We start from the raw sequence: 19,424 nt of genomic DNA, 5'->3' as shown, positions 1-19,424 counted from the left end.
ATCTGACCCCGGTGCTCTTTCCTGCCAAGGCAGGGGGTCGGACTAGATGATCTACCTAGGTCCCTTCTGACTCTAGCTACTATGAAACTATGAAACTATAAGAAGGATGTGGAATACTTTGAGAAGGTCCAGAGGAGGGCTAGTCATATGGTTAGGGGCCTGCAGGTAAGGCCCTATGAGGACAGAGTGACAGATCTGGATCTCTTCAGCCTCCACAAGAGAAGACTGAGATGTGATCTTATGGCCATCTAAAATTTCATCGGGGGGAGCAGGGAGCAACAAGGAATAGGAGATACTCTGTTTACCAGGGCACCCTTTGGGGTAACTAGAAACAACAGCCAAACTGACAAAGAGCAGATACAGACTGGACATCAGAAGAAATTCTTCATGGTAAGGGTTACCAGAATCTGGAATGGGCTCCCAAGGGAGGTGGTGCTCTCCCCTACCTTGGAGGTCTTTAAGAGGAGAGTGGCGAAGCACCTGGCTGGGGTCATCTGACCCCAGCGCTCTTTCCTGACAAAGGCAGGGCATCAGACTCAATGATCTACTGAGGTCCCTTCTGACCCCAAAAATCTATGTTAACATCACTATGGTACATGTTTGGGATTAGATTTGGGTGTACTGTCACAGCCTAAAAGTATCAATTTAGTGGTGTCTTGAAGCCTCCAATGTTTATTTTCACTTCTGAGAACAGCAGAGGATTGAGTTGCCACTGATTATTCAATAAGTTTTTCACTTCTGTACCTACGCTTTAATGCTAATTCCTGCTGAAAGTTTAATAAGTCTTTTATGTATTTGCAAAGCTGGTAAAAAAAAAAAATCAAATTTAGAAACAACACAAAACCAAATTTCCCTTTTTTTCCCCAAACACACAAAACAGCTAATGAAAATATCTGGTATAGCAATATGCCATAAACAAACGATTTAATGTATTATTTTACCTTTGCTTCTACAAGCTGGTCTTGCTTGTCAAGTTCATCATTCTGTTTTTCCTCTACATCAATATTTGTTTCTACAGTTTCTTTTTCAGATGGTAGCAATATACCACTGCTTGGAGTCCTGCAGCAGCTATTAAGAATTTGTCCTTCACAGGCAGTTGTAGTTGACAATGAGTCTATGGTAGTGCTTTCTCTTTCCCCATTTAGTAAGCTACTGTTGACTAAAGGGTCTGAAATTTGAGCTGATGTATTGGTGCTATGATCAGGTAACTTATTGTCCTCACACTCCATCAGGTTTTGTGCTACTACTCCATTGGCTGTGTGTTTCTGTACAACCTGAGTTTGATCCATATTATTTCTTCCCTGCTTTTGTAGTGGGTGTTGGGAAAGGAGTTTTGGCTGAGGTGATGGCGTTGACCCATATCTTCCTTGAGATTTAGCAGTGTTGAGGACAGAGGAATCTTTCTTCAAATCACTATGACTTGAGGGGCTTTAAAAAAAAAAAAAAAAGGTTGAACATAGCATTACAAAATTGTTTGAATTTTAGGAGCAGGGCTTATATTGCATAACTTTAACTTCCTGAATTATATATTTCTCTTTGTCAATACTAGAAACATTATAGAACCCATGAGTCATAATACTATATTTCTTTCAGCATTTCACACAAATACACTTTAAAACCTTAACATCGCCACACTCATATTCCCTAGAGGCCTATCAGCCCCAGCATACTTATTTAGTGCTGTTGTTTTACAGCCTTGTCACATCCCCTCTACAGCTTATTTTTTCTTTGCTCTTCAGCTCAGCTGCAAACATATTGCACCCCCTGTTTGTATCTATTATTGCTCTTATTCTTATTTTTCTAGTTTGGGTTATTGTTAGGATATGAAACACTCCATAAAATAAACTTCTATTGCATTAGTGTAAAATTACCTTGACCAAAGAGCAACACTTGTGTGTTTCCATTTTATTTGTACATAAATTTCAAATTCCACATAATTTGTTTCTTAGAACCATGCTACTAGATCTATTCTGAACAAAGTGATAAATGAGTCAAGTCCCTTTTCTTGCAGTACCTGGATGCTCCTACATTAGGATGCCTTTTTAATTTGGAAGGCTTAGCTCTGCCCTGGGGTGTGTACACGTTATCCCTAAATTAGGAGAGTGGTGTTGTGGGGTGATGTGCAGCACATGATAGATCAATGCATATAGGAAGTATTTATTTGAATATTGATGCTTCTGAAGTATCAGAAGGCAATGTCCAATGCTCACAGTTCTCAGGCTTCAGGAACTGTAACTCCAGATTAGGTCCAGTATTCTTCTGAAAGAGTCACCCCCGATATGATACTTGTGGCCACAATCTGATTTTAACAACTAGGGTTAGTCTTTTTTGGTACACCCCCTCTTTTGGGGCCTTATCACATAGGACACTTAGCATGAGTTTTATGGTGTGTACTCAAATCCAAGATGAAATCCCCCCTCAAAGTCAGCATGAGGGGTGGGGAGCCTAGTTTTAGATTAGAGTACCAGCCCAAGGCAGGTGGCAACTCTAGTTTCAACCCGGTGCTTGGAGCTGGAGCTGGAGCTGAGCTGCCACCTGCCCTGGGCTTGTATAGCGGGGAGGAGGCATGTAGCCAAGGGGAGCACATGGGAGACTAGGGCGAGGGGAAGGAGAACCTGCAACCTGCCCCCTCTACCCCCTGTTCCATTTGCTTGTGCCTGCCTCCCCCACCCTCTGCTCCCCTCTCCCCAGCTGTCCCCCACCCACCTACCTTACCTTCTGCTCTGGTGCTGGTCCCTCCAGGCCCAACTCTGCCTAGCCAGGAGTTGCTGCTGCTTCTCCCTGGCTGGCCTGGACTGAGGTCATGCTGCTGCTGAATAAGCTGCAGCAGAACACAAGTGGAGGGGCAACAGTGAATGGAGGGCAGGCATGGGCACAGGTGTGGTGTTGAGAGTTGGAGGGAGAGGGCAAGCTGCATGAAGGAGCAGTGGGTGAGGAAAGCAGGGGCTGAGCTAGGCTGGGGCTGCGCTGCTACCGACTGCCCTGAGGAGCGCAGCTGCAACAGAAGGTAAGGGAAGGTGGGCAGGAAGTAGAGGAGGGGGCAAGCGGCAGAAGACAGGCAATGGGGCAGACACAGGCATGGAGGGGCATGGGAGCAAGAAACAGGGGTCTTCCCCCTCACCCTTGTCATAACAGCAGAGAGGGGACAAATTTAAGATACCCTTCAACTAATTAGATTTTCTACATGGAAAATTTTAACAAATATACAATTTTCCACAGGGGCAACGTGTAGGGGGTGCACGCGGGTGCACATCCACCTCCTGCGCATGGGGGTGCACTCCTCGCTGGCAGTCGCCCCTCACCACCCCACCGCCAGCACCACTGGTGGTGTCTGCGGGTGGTCCACGATTGCCCCTGGTTGCTGCCAACACTGCCGGCAGCAGCTGTGGTTGGCACTCACCACCCCACCCCACCTCAGTGCCAACAGTGCTGGTGGCGTCTGTGGGAGCTCCCCACTCACCACCACCATGCTCCCACCACTGCTGCTGTGCTCTTGCCGCCGCTGGTGCAGCCGTGCCCCCCCAGCCACCTGGTGCACATGCCATTCATGCTTTTCCATGTATAGAATCTAATTATTGGGGGGTCATTTAAGACTGAAAGCTGTCTTGGATTTGGAAAAATATGGTGTTTAGAATGTAGCAAGCGTTACCAAAAGTTAGAACATGTTCTGAGCAGTTACACAGTAATGCTTACTACAATCTTCCAGCCTGCTTCCCTTTCTAGAGAGTGCTGGTGAGTGAGCAGGGTTTCTGCCTCTGACAGTGAGCAGAGGAAGGCATGGGGAGTTGAGGCAAGGGCACCACCCTCTCCCAGGCTCTTGATCAAGTGGTTCAAGACTCCAGAGCAGTTCTGGGGCAGGGACCAACAATCAGCAGATTGCTTGTTCTCTCTCCAGAGTGGTTAGATAATAGCCAAACACATTTTACTTAATACGGGAGATACTCTTCCCCAAAAAGCCCTACCTTTGCTATGATACGAGTGCACCAAGTGTGTGTTTTACTGATGAATGTATGTTCACTTGCATTTATCAAGTGCAGGTAACACATCTTAAGTGCCACAAGGCCCTGATATTGAACATTCTAATATAATAAAAGGCTTAGTACTTCCGTCTGTCTGTCCACAACACAACTACACATGTGCCCCAGAGGGGGCTGGCAGCAATTGGCTGCATGGGCTCCACCCACCCAGGTAGAGAGCCAGAGGCGGAGGGAGCCTGGCTGCATCGCTGGAGCAGGGAGCGCAGACCTGGCCCGGTAGGATGTGAGTGTATGAGTGGTTATGGGTGGGTGTATGCGTGCAGCCAGAGGCAGAGTAGGTGAGTGGGCATGGGTGTATTCATATGGCAAGTCCCACATGCACAGCCCACCATACATATGCACCCACAGTCCCTTCACACTGCCGTACACACAGACGGCCACAACCCCATACCCACCCACACTCCACATACCCACAGCCCCACATAAACTTATACCCACCCCCCACAATATACAAGAGTAAGACTTCATTTTAAGTTGCTCTGCAATCACCTCTATATGCACTACCCAAACACATGTACATCGGGACAACAATATTTTTTTAAATCAAATTAACGAATGCTGTAGATATTTTGTTTTTAGAATATAATTTGGTACTTTTCTGGTTCTGAGATGGCACACCCCCTTGCTGAAAGGAGTACTTCTTGGGGCAAGGGGAGGGGCTTCTGGTGGCAAAGGTCAGGGATTAGGGGGCAGGACTTCTGGTCACAAGATGGTGACCATGGTTGGGGCACCTGTCAAGGGGCGGAGCTACCTATGCGGCCCTCGACAGCTTGCCGAAACTCGGTAAGTGACTCTCCAAGCCTAGTATTTCTCACTGCCTGCCTTTAGAAAGCTCTCTGCTCTGGGCTCTGGAAGAATGCCAAGAGGCCACTCAGAAAATCAAAGAGCCATATGCCTCCACAGAACAGGATCAGGGCTCGAATTATGGGTGAGCCTGGAGGAGGCTGAGTCCTCCCCCATAAGAGATGATTGTCCTCTGTAAGATTTGAAAATCATAAGATGGGCGGGGTCTCCGATTTTATTAGGTCATCATGATGGGTCTCCCAATTTTTTTTTTTGCAGACCCCACCCCAAGAGTCAAAGCATAACTCTAACGCTGGACAGGAAAAGAGAAGCCATCAGAGGTAAGATGCTTTTTTGTCCTGACAAGAGGCCACACAGATTTAGACATCCCATTGGCAAAGTAGGGCAGGGCCTGTATAGGTTTATTTAAAAAAAAATAAGGAATTATAAAGTTACCTGGAGATTTTATATTGCTTATTCCCAGCTATGAACATTATTCAATATTATTTCAAGAAAATTCTTTATTTTACTTCAGGTTTTACTAGAGAGACTAATACTTCATAAATAATTTGCATTATACACACACGCAGGTACTACCCGAAAGCCTATTGTAAACAGTAGGAAAAATACTGCCCTACAGCACAAGGGTGACAAAATATAGACATTATAATATAGAGCATATTTTAATTGAAAGATTTTTTTTCTTAGCATAAAATACTACAAGTAGACATCAGTAGCATGTATCAGTAGGATGTCTACCTGTGTAGATATTTTGTTGCTTCCCAAGTGTGACTTGTACAAAATACAAGTTACACTGAGAAGCAACAAAACCTGAAGAGTCATTTACATACATTTGATTATGGACACTACAGTGCTCCCATTTAAACCAGTTTCAAGACATCTGTTGACTTTAGTAAGAACACCCTGTGGCTGCATCTGTCTACTGCATATGCTCCCATTCACTTATGCAACATACTATAGTTCATTCATATGCAAACAATATGATTTTTAAAACAACTGAAACATTGTCCCTTCCCCACTCCTTTACCAAGGCAATACATTACATACCTGCCTCCTTCAAAATGACTGATGAGATCGGACACCTTGCTGGATTTTTCTTTTGAGACACAAGAAGCAGAGGTAGATGTAACTTCCTCCATTCTTGGATTTGATCTCGGTAAAGCTTTATGCCTTGGAGTTTGGTATGTAATGGATGAAGACAAATTCTGTAGATGTGCTGGCTTTGGAGGCACTGTAAGATATGAAAAATATAGTAGTAGCAGTAGTTTATTTATAGCTTTCACCAAAATACTATAATAAAATGAACAATAAAATTGTATGCAACAACATATATATAATTTATAATTTTTACTAATTTACATAGTCAGATTATCCGTTCTACAGTTTAAACCAAATTAAAACAGAACACAGTATATGACGATATAATAGTAAACATAAAATGAAGCAGTGCACAATAAAACAAAACATGAGAATTCTATTTGGAATTATATGCCCAATAATATACTAGACCAAAGGAGTACTTTACTAATCTTAATAAGGGGGAAGTCTGAGTCAGGCAGTCTCAATGCCAGAATATCTGTCTGCATACTAGAATATTTAGTTCTTAAATTTATGCCTTCTTTTAAATACAATATTTATAATATTGGAAAATATTGGGTCGGTGATCCTCAGTATATTTCCTAGGCCATTTGTCTGGAGAACAGCATAGATGCTATTTAATCATCCCAACAATGGCTTACTTGACAAGAGAGAGACTTCCAGAAGTGATTTCTTAGTGTATGTGGCATGTGTTAACGATCTAATTTTCATCCAATTTAGAATTCTTAATTAAGGCACCAGTTCTCACAGCTATCAGTCCAGTTTCAAAGTGCACGGACTCCTCTCATTGTAGAATTAGGTAGAGTTTTAAAAATATACAAGTCGGCAATTTGTGTTGCCAAAATATTATATGATTTCACATACACAGTAAAAGGAATAAAAATAATCCTGTAAGCCTACTGAAAATTAATGTTTAACAATCATCACATCAGTATATTAGTTTCCATATTTACTGTAAAGCACCAGACATCCACTATGTAGAAACTAACCAATGTCTAACAAGCTGTAACCACTGGCTCTCCCTAAATAGAACCAAAGTAATTAGATAATCTAGTTGGTCTGCAGCATCCAGAGGTCATTTCAGTCATTTTTTCCAACACCACCACCACCACCACCACCACCACCACCCTGAACAAAACTTTGGTGCTCTCACACACCAAGAATGACAATTTATTCAAGGAGATCTTTACTTCAGGAAAGCTTCAGTTCAGACCTGCTAACAAAATCCTTAGCTGGTGCAAATAGTGATAGCTCTACTGACTTTTGTGGGCTTATGCACACTTACATTGGTGAGAATCTGCTCCAACATATTATTATAGATATAGATCTATATAAATATTCAAAGACACCCATCGTTTGAAATACATAGTATAAACAATGCAACAGAAATGACTCCCTCTGGGGAAGCTTCTCCCTGAAGAGGTTAAAGTAAAAAGACGGTCTTTTGCAGCATATCTAAAAAATTAAAAGAATGTAGGCTCTGGCACACTAAAACACAGGTAAGCCAGTTTCCATATCATCGAACCCTGCTGGAGAAGAAACTATTACTACCTTGTCTTTTTTAGACTGTGACTGCAGCCCATAAGCCTCCATTTAGCAAGACAGGCCACAGCTAAGGAAGAAAATAGGAAGGACAGGTAAGCATTGTTAATAATTATTGTGCTATGCCTAAATGGCAAACATCTCAGCCCGAATCCTTCTACTGAACCATTACATTCCTCCACGTCTAGCCTTTTAGTTTCCAGCCAACCATTTCCAAGTTTAAGTTTGTATCCATCCTTTCCCCCATCCTATAAAAAGCCACTTTTTCTTGGATTATTAGTAACTGGACCTGGTTTTATGCAGTATAGGTATGAGACAGAAAGCCATGTCATAAGCGAGCACTGTCATTCAGGGTATATACAGATGTTTAGGTAGCCTGGTAGGGCAGCACTCTAACTATGGTACTTTACACAAAAGCACCATAATTAGAGTGCTGTTGAACCTAACAGGCATTTATTTGCCTGCTGCCTCCTGGCTGCCATGCCTGGAGCTGGGGCGGGGGGGGGGGTGAGAATTGAGCCCCACCACCTTGCAGACCCAACCTGGTTCCCCCTAAGACTCCAGCAGGGATAGCTGGGCCAGGCCTGTGAGACAGGGAGGGCTGTGTCCCCCCAAATTCTGCCCCAAGCTTTTGACAGCAGCAGATCACAGCTGCTGGCTTGGCTTTGCCGCAGCCAGAGCTGGAGCTGGGGCAAGGGCACCTTTATCTGATACTACATCATATGAGGATTAACTTGTCATGCCATTTTATCATGCCATTTTTCATCACCATTTTTAAAGCACTTGGCAGCCCCCAACGTTTGTTATATTACAGCTACAGAGCACTTCTGGCAGCTTCATTAGGCAAAAAGTGTAACTTCTGTATACACCTACAGCCACAGTTGTGGGGACAAGGGAGAAAGAGAGACACAAATGAACAGTATTTCCCTATGTAATTCTCTTTCTGAAGCTGCCACTCATAGCGTGTCAGAAGCAGTACTTCCACTCCAGTCTGATGCTGTTTCTTATTATCGTTTCAGAACAGCAAACCTGCTCCAATTCTGCAAGAAAACAGGAGGGCCAAATTCCACAGATGCCCCAAAGAACAACCTAAAAAGAAAATATATGGGGGTGGGGAAGGGAAGGGCAGAAAGTACACACACTTTAATAAATGGCATTAGTTTGGTACTGACTGCAAGCAGGGGAGGGACCAATCCACAAAAGAAAGTATCCAGTTTGTTAATCCCTTGTAATTTGAAACTTCCTCTGGAGATTGATCAGATCCTGAAAACATACATCATGGACCCTATCTTTCCAGTCAAGAAAACAATACAGCAGGGGAATAAGTACCAAGAAGAGGTTCATAGAAAGACAAGAGGGTGGCATTATTAAGAAGTATGTGTTGTACATTAAAAAGAGCAAAGGTACTGGTACACGGCAGCTGACATGATTAAAAATGCATCTATTTCCATAACAAGACATACTCTGAGGTAGTTTATCATCTGGCTCTGGAACAGTTTACCATGGAAATTAGTTCAAGTCATGTCACCACGACTTAAAAGCTTTTGTGAACAAGACACTGGCAAGCATATTTTGTCCTACAGGAAACAATCATGCCTTGGAAGGAAGATCAATCTCATCCAGCTGAGTCTATCCATATGTATCTTGTATTCAGGTATGGTAGGTAAAAATAAATTCTGTGACCAATAGGAAAGGGGACAAAAAACCCAAAACAGACCTCTCTCAAATGATCTTTTAGCAACAGCTTCAATGGAAGCAAGTGTGAATGGTACTTTACAAACAGATTAAGTAGACACAAGTCTTCCCCAAAATGTTTATAGCTTCACTCATACCAACAGGAAAGGATGGCAAATGAAAAGGAACAAACAGAAAGGGGGAAAAGGGATGAGGTTTGCCAAGAGAGACAAGAAGCTTCTGTTATGTATTGTCCTTGGCTCTTTAAAAATCCGATTTATAGATATTAAGGTAAGTCTATGAACAGGAACAGACAAGAGCAGGAGTGATGCAGAATGTATCTGCCTTGGATGGATAACTCCCATGTTATCAAATTTTTAAAATCACTGCATTATACACACTGAACAAGCTAAACATAATTGTCTAACCAGTGTTTTCCATGATGATAGACTTTCCTGAGAAATTAAGTATGTTTACTCATGCACATACTTAGTGCTGTGGAGCAGTTTTTCTTTCACTGTTCTCCATCCACTCGGGGAGTTCATAGAAGGACTGGCAGATCTAGGCCAATGAGCATGAGATAACTGTCATGGAGCTGAACAGCTAGCTCACTGAACTCACAAAAGCGATGAGACAGCTGAAAAATGTGAGACAGACTGGCTGGGAAAAAGCAGGACACATAATTGAGTGTGGGCATTCCAGTTCCCCTGGGGCAGGAGATCACAAGGAAAAGGGAGTTTGTGTAGACTTACTGGCCAGAATTAAACAGATGGGCAGCAACATGTCTTGCAATGCATTCTGTATGGCAACTGCAATGTGTTTTGTACAGCAATTAGAGAGGTCATCTACTTGATAAACAGTCAATGCAAGAGTGAGTATTCACAAAAGCAGCCAAAGCTGAAGATCTTAACACAGTGCTTAATAAGTAAAAGGTATGTATGCTTGAAGCAGAAAAATATTTTCTTTTATCTGGGTCCAACACACAGTCTGGAATAAAATCAGATACATAATCCTTCCCAAACAGGTATCCAGCATAAGTGTTCAAACAGCCTTCTGGCCAATGTGAATCATGTCATCGCTTCAGTAGAATTAGGAGAAGCAGCAAAACCATTCTTTTGAACTGGAGACAATTCTACCTCATTGGGATGCCTGGTCAACCTGAAAAGAAGAACTGTGAGAGAATCAAAGTCCCATCCCAGTCCTCAAAAAAAGCACGTGTTTTTTAATCTCATCTCCTTAATCTGTTTTTAATATGAGGTTTTTTTCTTATAAATCAAGGTCTTTGTGGAAGTTTGGGGATAAGAATGGTGTAAATACACCAGTTTCAAAAGGATCACAGAAAGCCACTGAAAGAGGAGAAATCTGACAGTTAAAATATATATAAGCCTTCCAATATGGTGAACCATTTAACATGGACCATGAAAAATATGTAAATTCCATTAATTCCTCCTTCTATCTACCTTCTGAAACAATTCAATTTAATCACAGATTATTTTCCTGTGTACAGAGAGTAGAGATATTGAAAAACAAAGAGAAAGTACTGAACCATTGTAAGTCAACCCAGATAATTGAAAGCACTGTTCAACAATAAAAATTCCTGAGCTTCTGCACTGCAAAGCTGTAAGCCCATCCAGAGATGCAAGCTGCATATCCAGCCCAGAGAAACCTACCATTATGCTGAAATAATCACTGCCAGACATGGCTAACCAAAACAGTTATCAGAATGTAGGGTACTTTGGCTGTGCAATCAAGTGCAAGCGAAGAAGGAAGTACCACTATGAAAAGGTCAAATAGGCATAAAGGCTCCACCACCCCAAAGATTTCACACCAACACCTACTGTCCTTTCACTAGAGAAGTCTTGACTTGCCTTTTTTTCTCGTTACTAAACAGCGAGGCTTCTGTTCATTTTAAATTTCTCCCACTCTGGCTGATATTAGCCAGAAGAGTTGTACTGTAACAGTTTGATTCAATGAGAATGTGGAATTGAAAATGTTAATATTTGAAAGCATCTACCCCACACATTCCCTGGATAAGTACATCCTTGCCCACTGTCAGCAGTTTCAAGTTGACTGTCTAAAGAATCTGGCTAGATGGATCTGTGCTGCAGGAGTGCATTATACTTCTGGCAATCCAGATGCGGCAGGAAAAAGGAAGTTAACCATTTGGTCTATTTTTACGGTATACTACTCACGATTGTAGTATACAAATTATTTCTAGTAGGCCATTAAGTGGTATGACAAACATCCTTCAGATGTGCTTTGCTTTCTTATTTTCTTCCTGTGAGGAGAGAATGCTTGGTTTCAGCAGGGTTTTGTTGTTGTTGCTTCACATTGTTTAGACAATTTGCACCAGGTACTTGGACTGAAAGCTGATGAAGTCTGCAATGGCCCATAGCTCTTGCTTTGAGTTTAAAATTTAAAATCCCTCTTAAGAAAGTTCTGCCTGCCTCAGGCAAGGACTAGCTTTAATCTACCCATAGTTTTGCCAGAGGAGCAAAACTGTTGACTAGTCTCCACCCTGGTATTCTTTTAACTATGCCAGGCCAAGGTCACTGCTTCCCTTGAAGGTGAGCCCTGAGACCTTAAGCTTGATTAAAACTCAAGGTCCAGTTTTCCAGGACAGGTCTGATGTGCTCAAAGTAGCCTGTGTTGCTGGGCAGATGCACTGCATTGTTTTGTTCTAGTTAAGCGTTGAAGACTTCCTGTCTGGGTGAATATCATACTGCTGTAGACTAACTAGGCCCTAGGGAGGGCTCCAAGAGAGCTGATTCTTAACCTACAGCTGTGTGCTCCACTTTCCTGGAGCATCATGTTTCACCTCCAGCTGAATTGAAAGAACTTAGTCTCTTCCTCTCAGAGGGGTACTTGGCCAGTCATCCTGCATCTGCCACTTCCAGGCTACATTAAAGTCCATTCTATTTTAAAATGAATGCAAAACTATGCATAGGGCCCAGCTGGCATAGACTTTGGTTGCCTGCCTCCTCTGTGATCCAGCCTGCATGGTCAACCCCCTCCTCTGGTTCCCATTCAGGTTAAGGCACTCAGTCTACATCTCAAAATAACTAATGAATTCAGCCCCAACTACATTAAAAACTGAATTTTGATCTATGAACCGCTGTGCTTATTTGTTGTTGTAAGCCCATGCTATATAACAAAAGCTATTATTTTACTTGTGCTCTTAGACAAGCAACCTTGCCTTTTCCTTAAAATGCCAGGAAATAAATTAAATCGAAGGAAAAGAATTTTATATTTTTCTATTCTGGGCAGCAGTTTATTCACTTGATCTGTCTGTACCAGAACTGGTATGCAGTGAGTGATTAGGTTCCAAAGATTTAAGCTAATCCTCAGAGACCAAAGAGCAGTACTGAACAAAAACAGGTTCAGAGTGCATGATTCATTTCAAATCCAAGTCTTGGGTAACAAGTAGAACTTTGGACAGTAAAACTTAACACTAATCTACCTTGCGAAATGAGCAAACCTATATTGATGAATTATATCACACACGTCTCTTTTCATTCTTCTCTTTTTATCTCATTTTATTTCCTAAATATTAGCCAGTTAGATTAATCATTAAATAACATTAATTTATCAACAACCAAAAAAACCCGGGGTCTAGAATTTATATTTGTGATTTTATTTCCTTTCAATATAAAGGGACATTTAACATTTGCAAGACGAAAGCAGCCTCCCAAAAAAACATATGGAAAACTTTTTCTGCTGTTTTTTTAAAATAAAAGTACAACACCTGTCAGCTAAAGCTACAACAGTAATATAGGTGCACCAATACATTGGTCCAATATTGGATCGGCACCAACATAAAGAAAATTTTCTAGATTGAAAAATCACCCATATCTGGCTAACAATTTGGCTGATAAATGGCCTGTGCATGCGCACAGCCACAGTGCAGCATAGGCAGTAAGGAGCACAGCCCAGCAGCGTAGAGAGCTGCCTCCAGCTGGTAAGTCTGGTGTGGTGGAAGGGGAGGGGGGAGGGAAGGGGCTGGGGTGGCAAATCAAGGCCCACACGATGAGGGAGGAATGGGACAGGGACTGGGGCAAGCACTGCCCAGCCGGGGAGGGGTGGGCCTGGGCAGAGCTGCAGCTTGTCCAGGGGGCAGCTCCTGCCACTGTGCACCACTCAGCCAGGAGCCACTAGGCTGACAGCACATCCAGTGCTTGCCTGCTCATCCAGCAACTCCCGCTACTTGTCCGGGAGGGCATGTGGGTGGGAAGGGAGTATGCCCCTGGATCTGCGCGGAGTGGGGCAGGCTGGGGCCGAGGCTGTGCACCAAGCTCTTCCCAGTGGGGCAGGGCTGTGCTGGGAGGGGACTATGGCAAATTTGTGGCTGTACCCCACTCCTGTAGCCCCCTTCCTAGTACAGCCCTGCCCTGGCCCAAAGAGCTTGGTGCTGCCCAGCCTCACACAGATCCAGGGGCACATGTCCCTCCCATGCCCTCCTGAATGAGCAGGCGAGCGCCGGACAGGCCGCTGAAACAACGGCTCCCAGCCGAGCCGCACACAGTGGTGGGAGCCACCTCCCCCACCCCCCAGTGCCCCTCCCTGGATGAGCAGCAGCTCTGTGCTGTGCCCACCCCACCCCGGCTGAGTAGCGCTTGCCGCAGCCCCTACCCCACTCCTGCCTCATTGCGGGGGCCTTGATCTGCCACCCCAGCTCCTCCTCTCCTCCCTCCCCTTCCACCACACCAGACTTACCAGCTGGAGGCAGCTCTCCATGCTGCCAGGCTGGTTATTGAAAAATCAGATCAGTATCAGCTGATATGCCTCCTTAAAAATTGGCTATCTGTGTACCCCTAAACACTAAGAAACCAAGCTCCTGACATGAGCAACCCACCAGTGTAACTGGCTCACATAAATGTACACATAATTTCCTTACCCTGCCTGCCCATTTAAATCACAGACAAGGTTCACACAGAAATCCTGAATTATATAAATTGATTCTTTGCATGTATTTAGAGAGAAACCTTCTAGTCAGACCTGCATTCAAAAGTGTGTCTAACTCTATCCCAACTACAAAGTTGGTCCAATAAAAGATATCACCCTAAAAAATCCCTGCCTTCAGAGAGAAAAACATACAGAAGACAACACACTCAGGCATGCCAAAAAACATGGTACAAAATCCATTTTACATTAAGAAATTATCACTTCTCAGCCTACAAACATTCCTGCAAGTGCAACTTTCTGAAGTAGGTATTTCTCAGATGCAGGCAGCAGACTGACGACTGATGAAAGAGCAGCAAAACTACCTGAATGAATCATGTTCAATGTTATACAACAGCTCTCTAAAAGTTAAAAGGCTCTGAAATCTACAGTATGTTATTAAAATCAGGCTGCTTAGTCTCTCTTCACCCACTAGTAAAGATTTATGTTTTTTCTTAGGAAAAAAGATGATTTTCAAAAAAAATATTATGGTTAGCCTTCTTTCAGAGAATAAATTACAACAGGATGCCATTGAACAGTACAGACAAGCCATTTAGCTGGACAATGTTTATACATGCCGTTTAGTACTGTTGACTGTAAATAAGAATGTTTTATCAAAGTTCTATAAATAAGATCACAGCTTTATTTTGATCTTGTGCTTCATAAATAAAACAAGTTTTGTCCTGAACCCCTATAGATTTCTTTCCCTAACTGCAGGGTGAAGTGTAATGGAACACTACTGCAAAGAATGAACATTGTATTTATCTCCAGGTTAGGAACAGCACAGGCAAAAGACATTATAGTTTCCAATTAGTGCTGCTTGCAATGGGAATTCCTGTGAGGAAGGCATGGGTCTATTAAGGCTTTGCTACACATTCAATCTGAAGCTAGATAGAAACAAGCTATAGGAGTCGCTGCTCATTTTCAAGCAGACTCTTTTTATAACTGGATAGTCATTTTTTCATGTGATAAATTACTTTGCATGTGTGGCTGATCTAAATTTATTGTGTAATGTACATAACATGTAGCAGGGGCCTTAGAAAGCAAAAAGAGATGAATTTGCTTCTTAATTGGAGGCCAAGGCAAGATCCAAGTTGGTTCTGTAGTCCCCTAAACTAGACCTAAGTAGAATTCAGGCACTTAAGTTCCAAAGAGTGATGAAGCTTAACCATGAACCACAAACCACAAAACTCAGTAGGCATTTCTATTTTGGGTTGCAAAGTTCCCTAAGCTTACAAAGACTTGGGCACATCTACATCAAAAACAGCACTGAATTTAGCTCAAAAATTATGGTGGTGCCCTGCTTTTCCACAACAGCATAATAATTAGAGCCATGGTCCTTCTCCTTTCAGCCCCACAGGCTGAATGAGTGGTGTGGGGCCAGTCCATAGGCTGAATCCTGGTGGGCAGGGTTGGTCCACAGGCCTCATGCAGCATGGATCCCACACGTCACATCCAGCTGTATATACCAGATCTGGCTCTGGAAGTTGTGGCAATTAATGCTGCCACCTCTCCCCTGCTGCCAAATTTTCAGACCCAGGGGGAGCCCTGTGGACCAGAGGCTGAGCACTGCTGGATCAAGAAAGTGGGACACCTGGATTACAAATCCTCAGATGAGGGGATTCAAATCTACATAATCAGTTTTCTAACTGCCCCAAGTAACAGGCTATAGAATCTGGGGCATCAATTTGGATCACTTAAGTTTTCAGCACCTAAATTTTAGCCATTCTGATACTTAAGGGTAGTCACCTACTTGACTAAAACAGATGGTCTCCAAACAGCTAGGTGATAATGGTTTTTGGTTACTATCAGCATATGCAACATTTAAACCATGAACAAATGTGTGTCTCAGTAAAACCATTCCTGGCTACAATTTTTAATATTAAAGTATAGATTAATAAAACAAAACAAGGCAAAACCTGACTTGAGGTTAGATGTCATAACTCAACTTGTACCTGAAAAGCTATCTGTAGTGAATGCATAAATCCCTGGTAGGAATGAGGGAAATGTACTTTTGCAGCTCCTCCTCCAGCCCCTCCAGCTGTCAGAACTTGAAAGACTCATTTTACCACTAGTCTTTTTACTCAACTGCATGGCCTAAATCAGAGTTGTGCAAGCTCTGGCCTGCATGCCAGGTGTAGCCCACAATGCCATGTTACCCAGCCCACGAGACTCCCCGTGGGTCTGGGAATTCGGCAGTGAGGGCATGGTGGCACTACTTCCTGGTTACCAAGTCTCTGGACCCATAGGGAACCACGAGGCCTGTGCTCTCAGTCTAATGCCCAATCCCAACATGCAGGGCAGGGCATGCGTGGTGCCGGTCTAGTGGGCCCAATCCTGGTTTGAGGGACTGGAGAGAAGGCGACATGGGCACCCCCCAGGCCCAATCCTAGTATGTGTGAAGCAGGAGCACGCGGAGCCAGCCCCTGGGATCCAATCCCAGTGCGCAGGCAGAAAGGGGGCAATACTAGACCCCAAGACTTGCCCACAGATAGGTCCTGTGCCACTCACTGGCCTGCATGGCCAAAAGCTTGAGCACCACTGGTCTAGGTCAGCTATAAGTTCACATTCTTCCAGGTCATGACAAGCAGGACTCCACTGAAAAATACCATTGCTACTATTTTAAACACACAAGAGGGTTTGCTGTTGAACTCACTCTCAACAAACACTGTCTGGGCCAAATGAGGAACTTCTTGCCTACAGATGCAAAGGAAGTCATAGAGCATTAGGAGGAAAAAAGTTTATGTAGATCTCTTAAGTCTGTAGCAGCCCAAGCATCCTTACTCAGAGTTGTTGTGGGCACAGCTTTTCATTATTTAAATACTGTGTATGTCCTAGTGATTAAAAAGCATTGCCCTCTAGCCATGTGGAGATGATCTGGTATCACTTCACAGGAAGCTATATAAGCACATTAGATAGGATGGATTAGATAGGAATGATCCCGTCTTGAGCAGGGGGTGGACCTGAGGACTTCCTGAGGTCCGGCCTTATTTTCCTAAGATTCAGTAAAACAATGCACAACATGTTTGTTTTCATTTGTGCTCTTTTATTCCGGTGTTTTTCTTGTATTAGATCACAGACAGAAAGATACACTCTGCTATCATTTACATCAGTTCTGTATATTGATGTAGGTTAAATGAGGATCAAGAACAGACAGATGTTGAGCCACCTTCAAGGTGGGTCACACAAAGTAGGAAGTTACGTATGGCATCTCACATCATGGCAGAAGAACAGGCAGTATTTAACAAATGACTACCTAGGATGAACATATATAGACAAAACCTAAACCAGTATAACTTTCATTGTTTTACCCCTGCTTCAGATCATAGGAAGTTACTTTGGTTTAGGATTTTTTATCTTTTGTCCGCTGCTTTTTTGATACCATTATAGTGGGGTAATTCTGTCATCTGTCCAGGCCCTCAGATGGACAGTTACTTCAACAGGGTTTTTTTTTTCCCTTTTACTTTTTAAATATGCGTGAAGAATTAGCTGCAGAACAACCCATTGAAACAAAGCATTTGAGTCTGTATTTACCTTGTGGCTTTGGATTAGAAGCTGAACATGGGGACTTTTTAACTGGCACGCTTCCATTTATTCCCTGAGCCGCTTCACTGCATGCATTCTGCTTGACTAGTGTGTTTGCGTTGCTTGCTGGACAAGGCTTAGCAGTTATAAGGATCTTTGGACAGACGCTGCTGCCTGTAAAATAAAATAAAACAAAGCATAAATGATGGCCAGTTACAGGGATTATTAAACGTATACACTTATTATTAAACGTAAAATATGTTTTATTTCACTGCCACATAGAATTTTTGTTTTTCAGAAGGCAGTCCTGAGTTTCACAGTAAAGTGTCTTGTCCTAGAAATGTATTCTTCTTCAGTCAAATAGTAATAAGGTGGCTTTATTTAAAAAATAAAAAAGATGCTATGTTGTCACATTAAGAGATCACCAAAATGCTTCTGAATCAGCTAGCATTAGCTACTTCGGATATGCAAATGAAGAGAACAACTTTTGTTTGGTCATTACCAGGGCTGTCCCTAGGATATGGCAAATCAGGGCCGTGGCCCCTCCCATAGGGACCATCTGGTGTTGGTGGCTCTGCCCCACACCACAAAAGCACCACAGAGACCCCCAACCCTACCCAGATACAGGGAAGACCCAGCCCATGCTCTCCCTTTGCAGGGGTCCCATGGGCCCCATGCAGTGTTAAAGGGGACACACACAGGTCGATTTTGCCCCAGGCCCTGCACATCCCTAGAGTCGGCCCTGCTCACTACAATTACTTTTGTCAAACTAGCATACTGACTTACCTAGATCTACATATAGGCATCCCTGTCAGATAACCCAAGCTAACAGAAAAATGAAAAGGCAAGTACAAAGTCTTAATAATGGCATTTTCTCATTTAACAATTTATTTCATTCTCCAAACAGTCTATTATAAGCATCTGAAAAAAGCTTGCTATTATAGATCCTTCCAACAGGATGTGATTTTTGCCAATTAGAGAGGACAGTATGTTATTTTCCTTGCATAAAGAGAGCTTGATGCAAAACCAACCAAAAAAAACAAAACCCCACATACAGAGCATCATTATATCAAAAAATATATTGATGATTATAACATGCTAGCAGGAAATTAAAAAGTCTTAATGTATTTTGTGACTAGCTCCAGAAGCATAATTGTCCACAACTTGTTGAGATCTGTCAATATTTAGTATTAATTAAATACTTCACACCCCATTATCACTGCCTCATTTTCCCTTTTCAAAATTAAAATTAGCATTGTATCAGAAAAAATGGCTGTACAATCACCACAAAGATTTGTGGCATTTCATACTGAGGTTGGCAATGCAATGTATGGAAATCCCAACTAGAGGAGATTAAATGGTATATACAACATCTGACGTAGGGCCTGAAATGCAGTATCATTCACTCTTCCTTCTCATTCAATTGATATTTTACCCTCAGTGAACATCCCACAACCAACTCCTCCTGCAACCTTACCAATTTAACAAGAACCTCTTAATAAAAGAAGCCAATCACAGCTGGAGCTAAATTTTCAAAGGAGTCCTTCATGAGGTCATTGGGAGATTTTATAGACATTAGGGCTGGAACAGACCTCGGAAGATCATCGAGTCCAGCCCCCCGCCCAAAGGGCAGGAAGTCAGCAGGGGTCATAGGATCCCAGCAAGACAAGCATCCAATTTGCTCTTCAAGGTGTTCAATGTAGGTGCTTGAACAACCTCCGCTGGCAGGCTGTTCCAGACCTTGGGGGCTCGGACAGTAAAGAAATTCTTCCTTATGTCCAGCCTGAAACACTCTTGCAGTAGTTT

General features: G+C 43.0%; 1 protein-coding gene across 3 annotated transcripts in view; it reads right to left on the bottom strand.

The window, feature by feature from the left end:
* FGD4 (FYVE, RhoGEF and PH domain containing 4) overlaps positions 1 to 19,424 on the bottom strand; it is a 199,028-nt gene that overhangs the window by 44,589 nt on the left and 135,015 nt on the right. For all 3 annotated transcript variants that reach the window (XM_019544638.1, XM_019544640.1, XM_019544639.1), the window contains exons 2-4: positions 17,628 to 17,792; positions 5,889 to 6,072; positions 942 to 1,428 (exon numbers count right to left, since the gene is read on the bottom strand). In XM_019544638.1, the coding sequence (XP_019400183.1) occupies positions 942 to 1,428; positions 5,889 to 6,072; positions 17,628 to 17,792 (836 nt within the window). The remainder of the gene's footprint in view (positions 1 to 941; positions 1,429 to 5,888; positions 6,073 to 17,627; positions 17,793 to 19,424) is intronic.

The sequence above is a fragment of the Crocodylus porosus genome, unplaced genomic scaffold (genome assembly GCF_001723895.1).
Source record: "Crocodylus porosus isolate Cpor-Errol unplaced genomic scaffold, CroPor_comp1, whole genome shotgun sequence".
NCBI classification, from domain to species: domain Eukaryota; kingdom Metazoa; phylum Chordata; order Crocodylia; family Crocodylidae; genus Crocodylus; species Crocodylus porosus.
The sequence above is the reverse complement of the archived record's forward strand: the minus strand, read 5'-3'. Positions and strand labels throughout refer to the sequence as shown.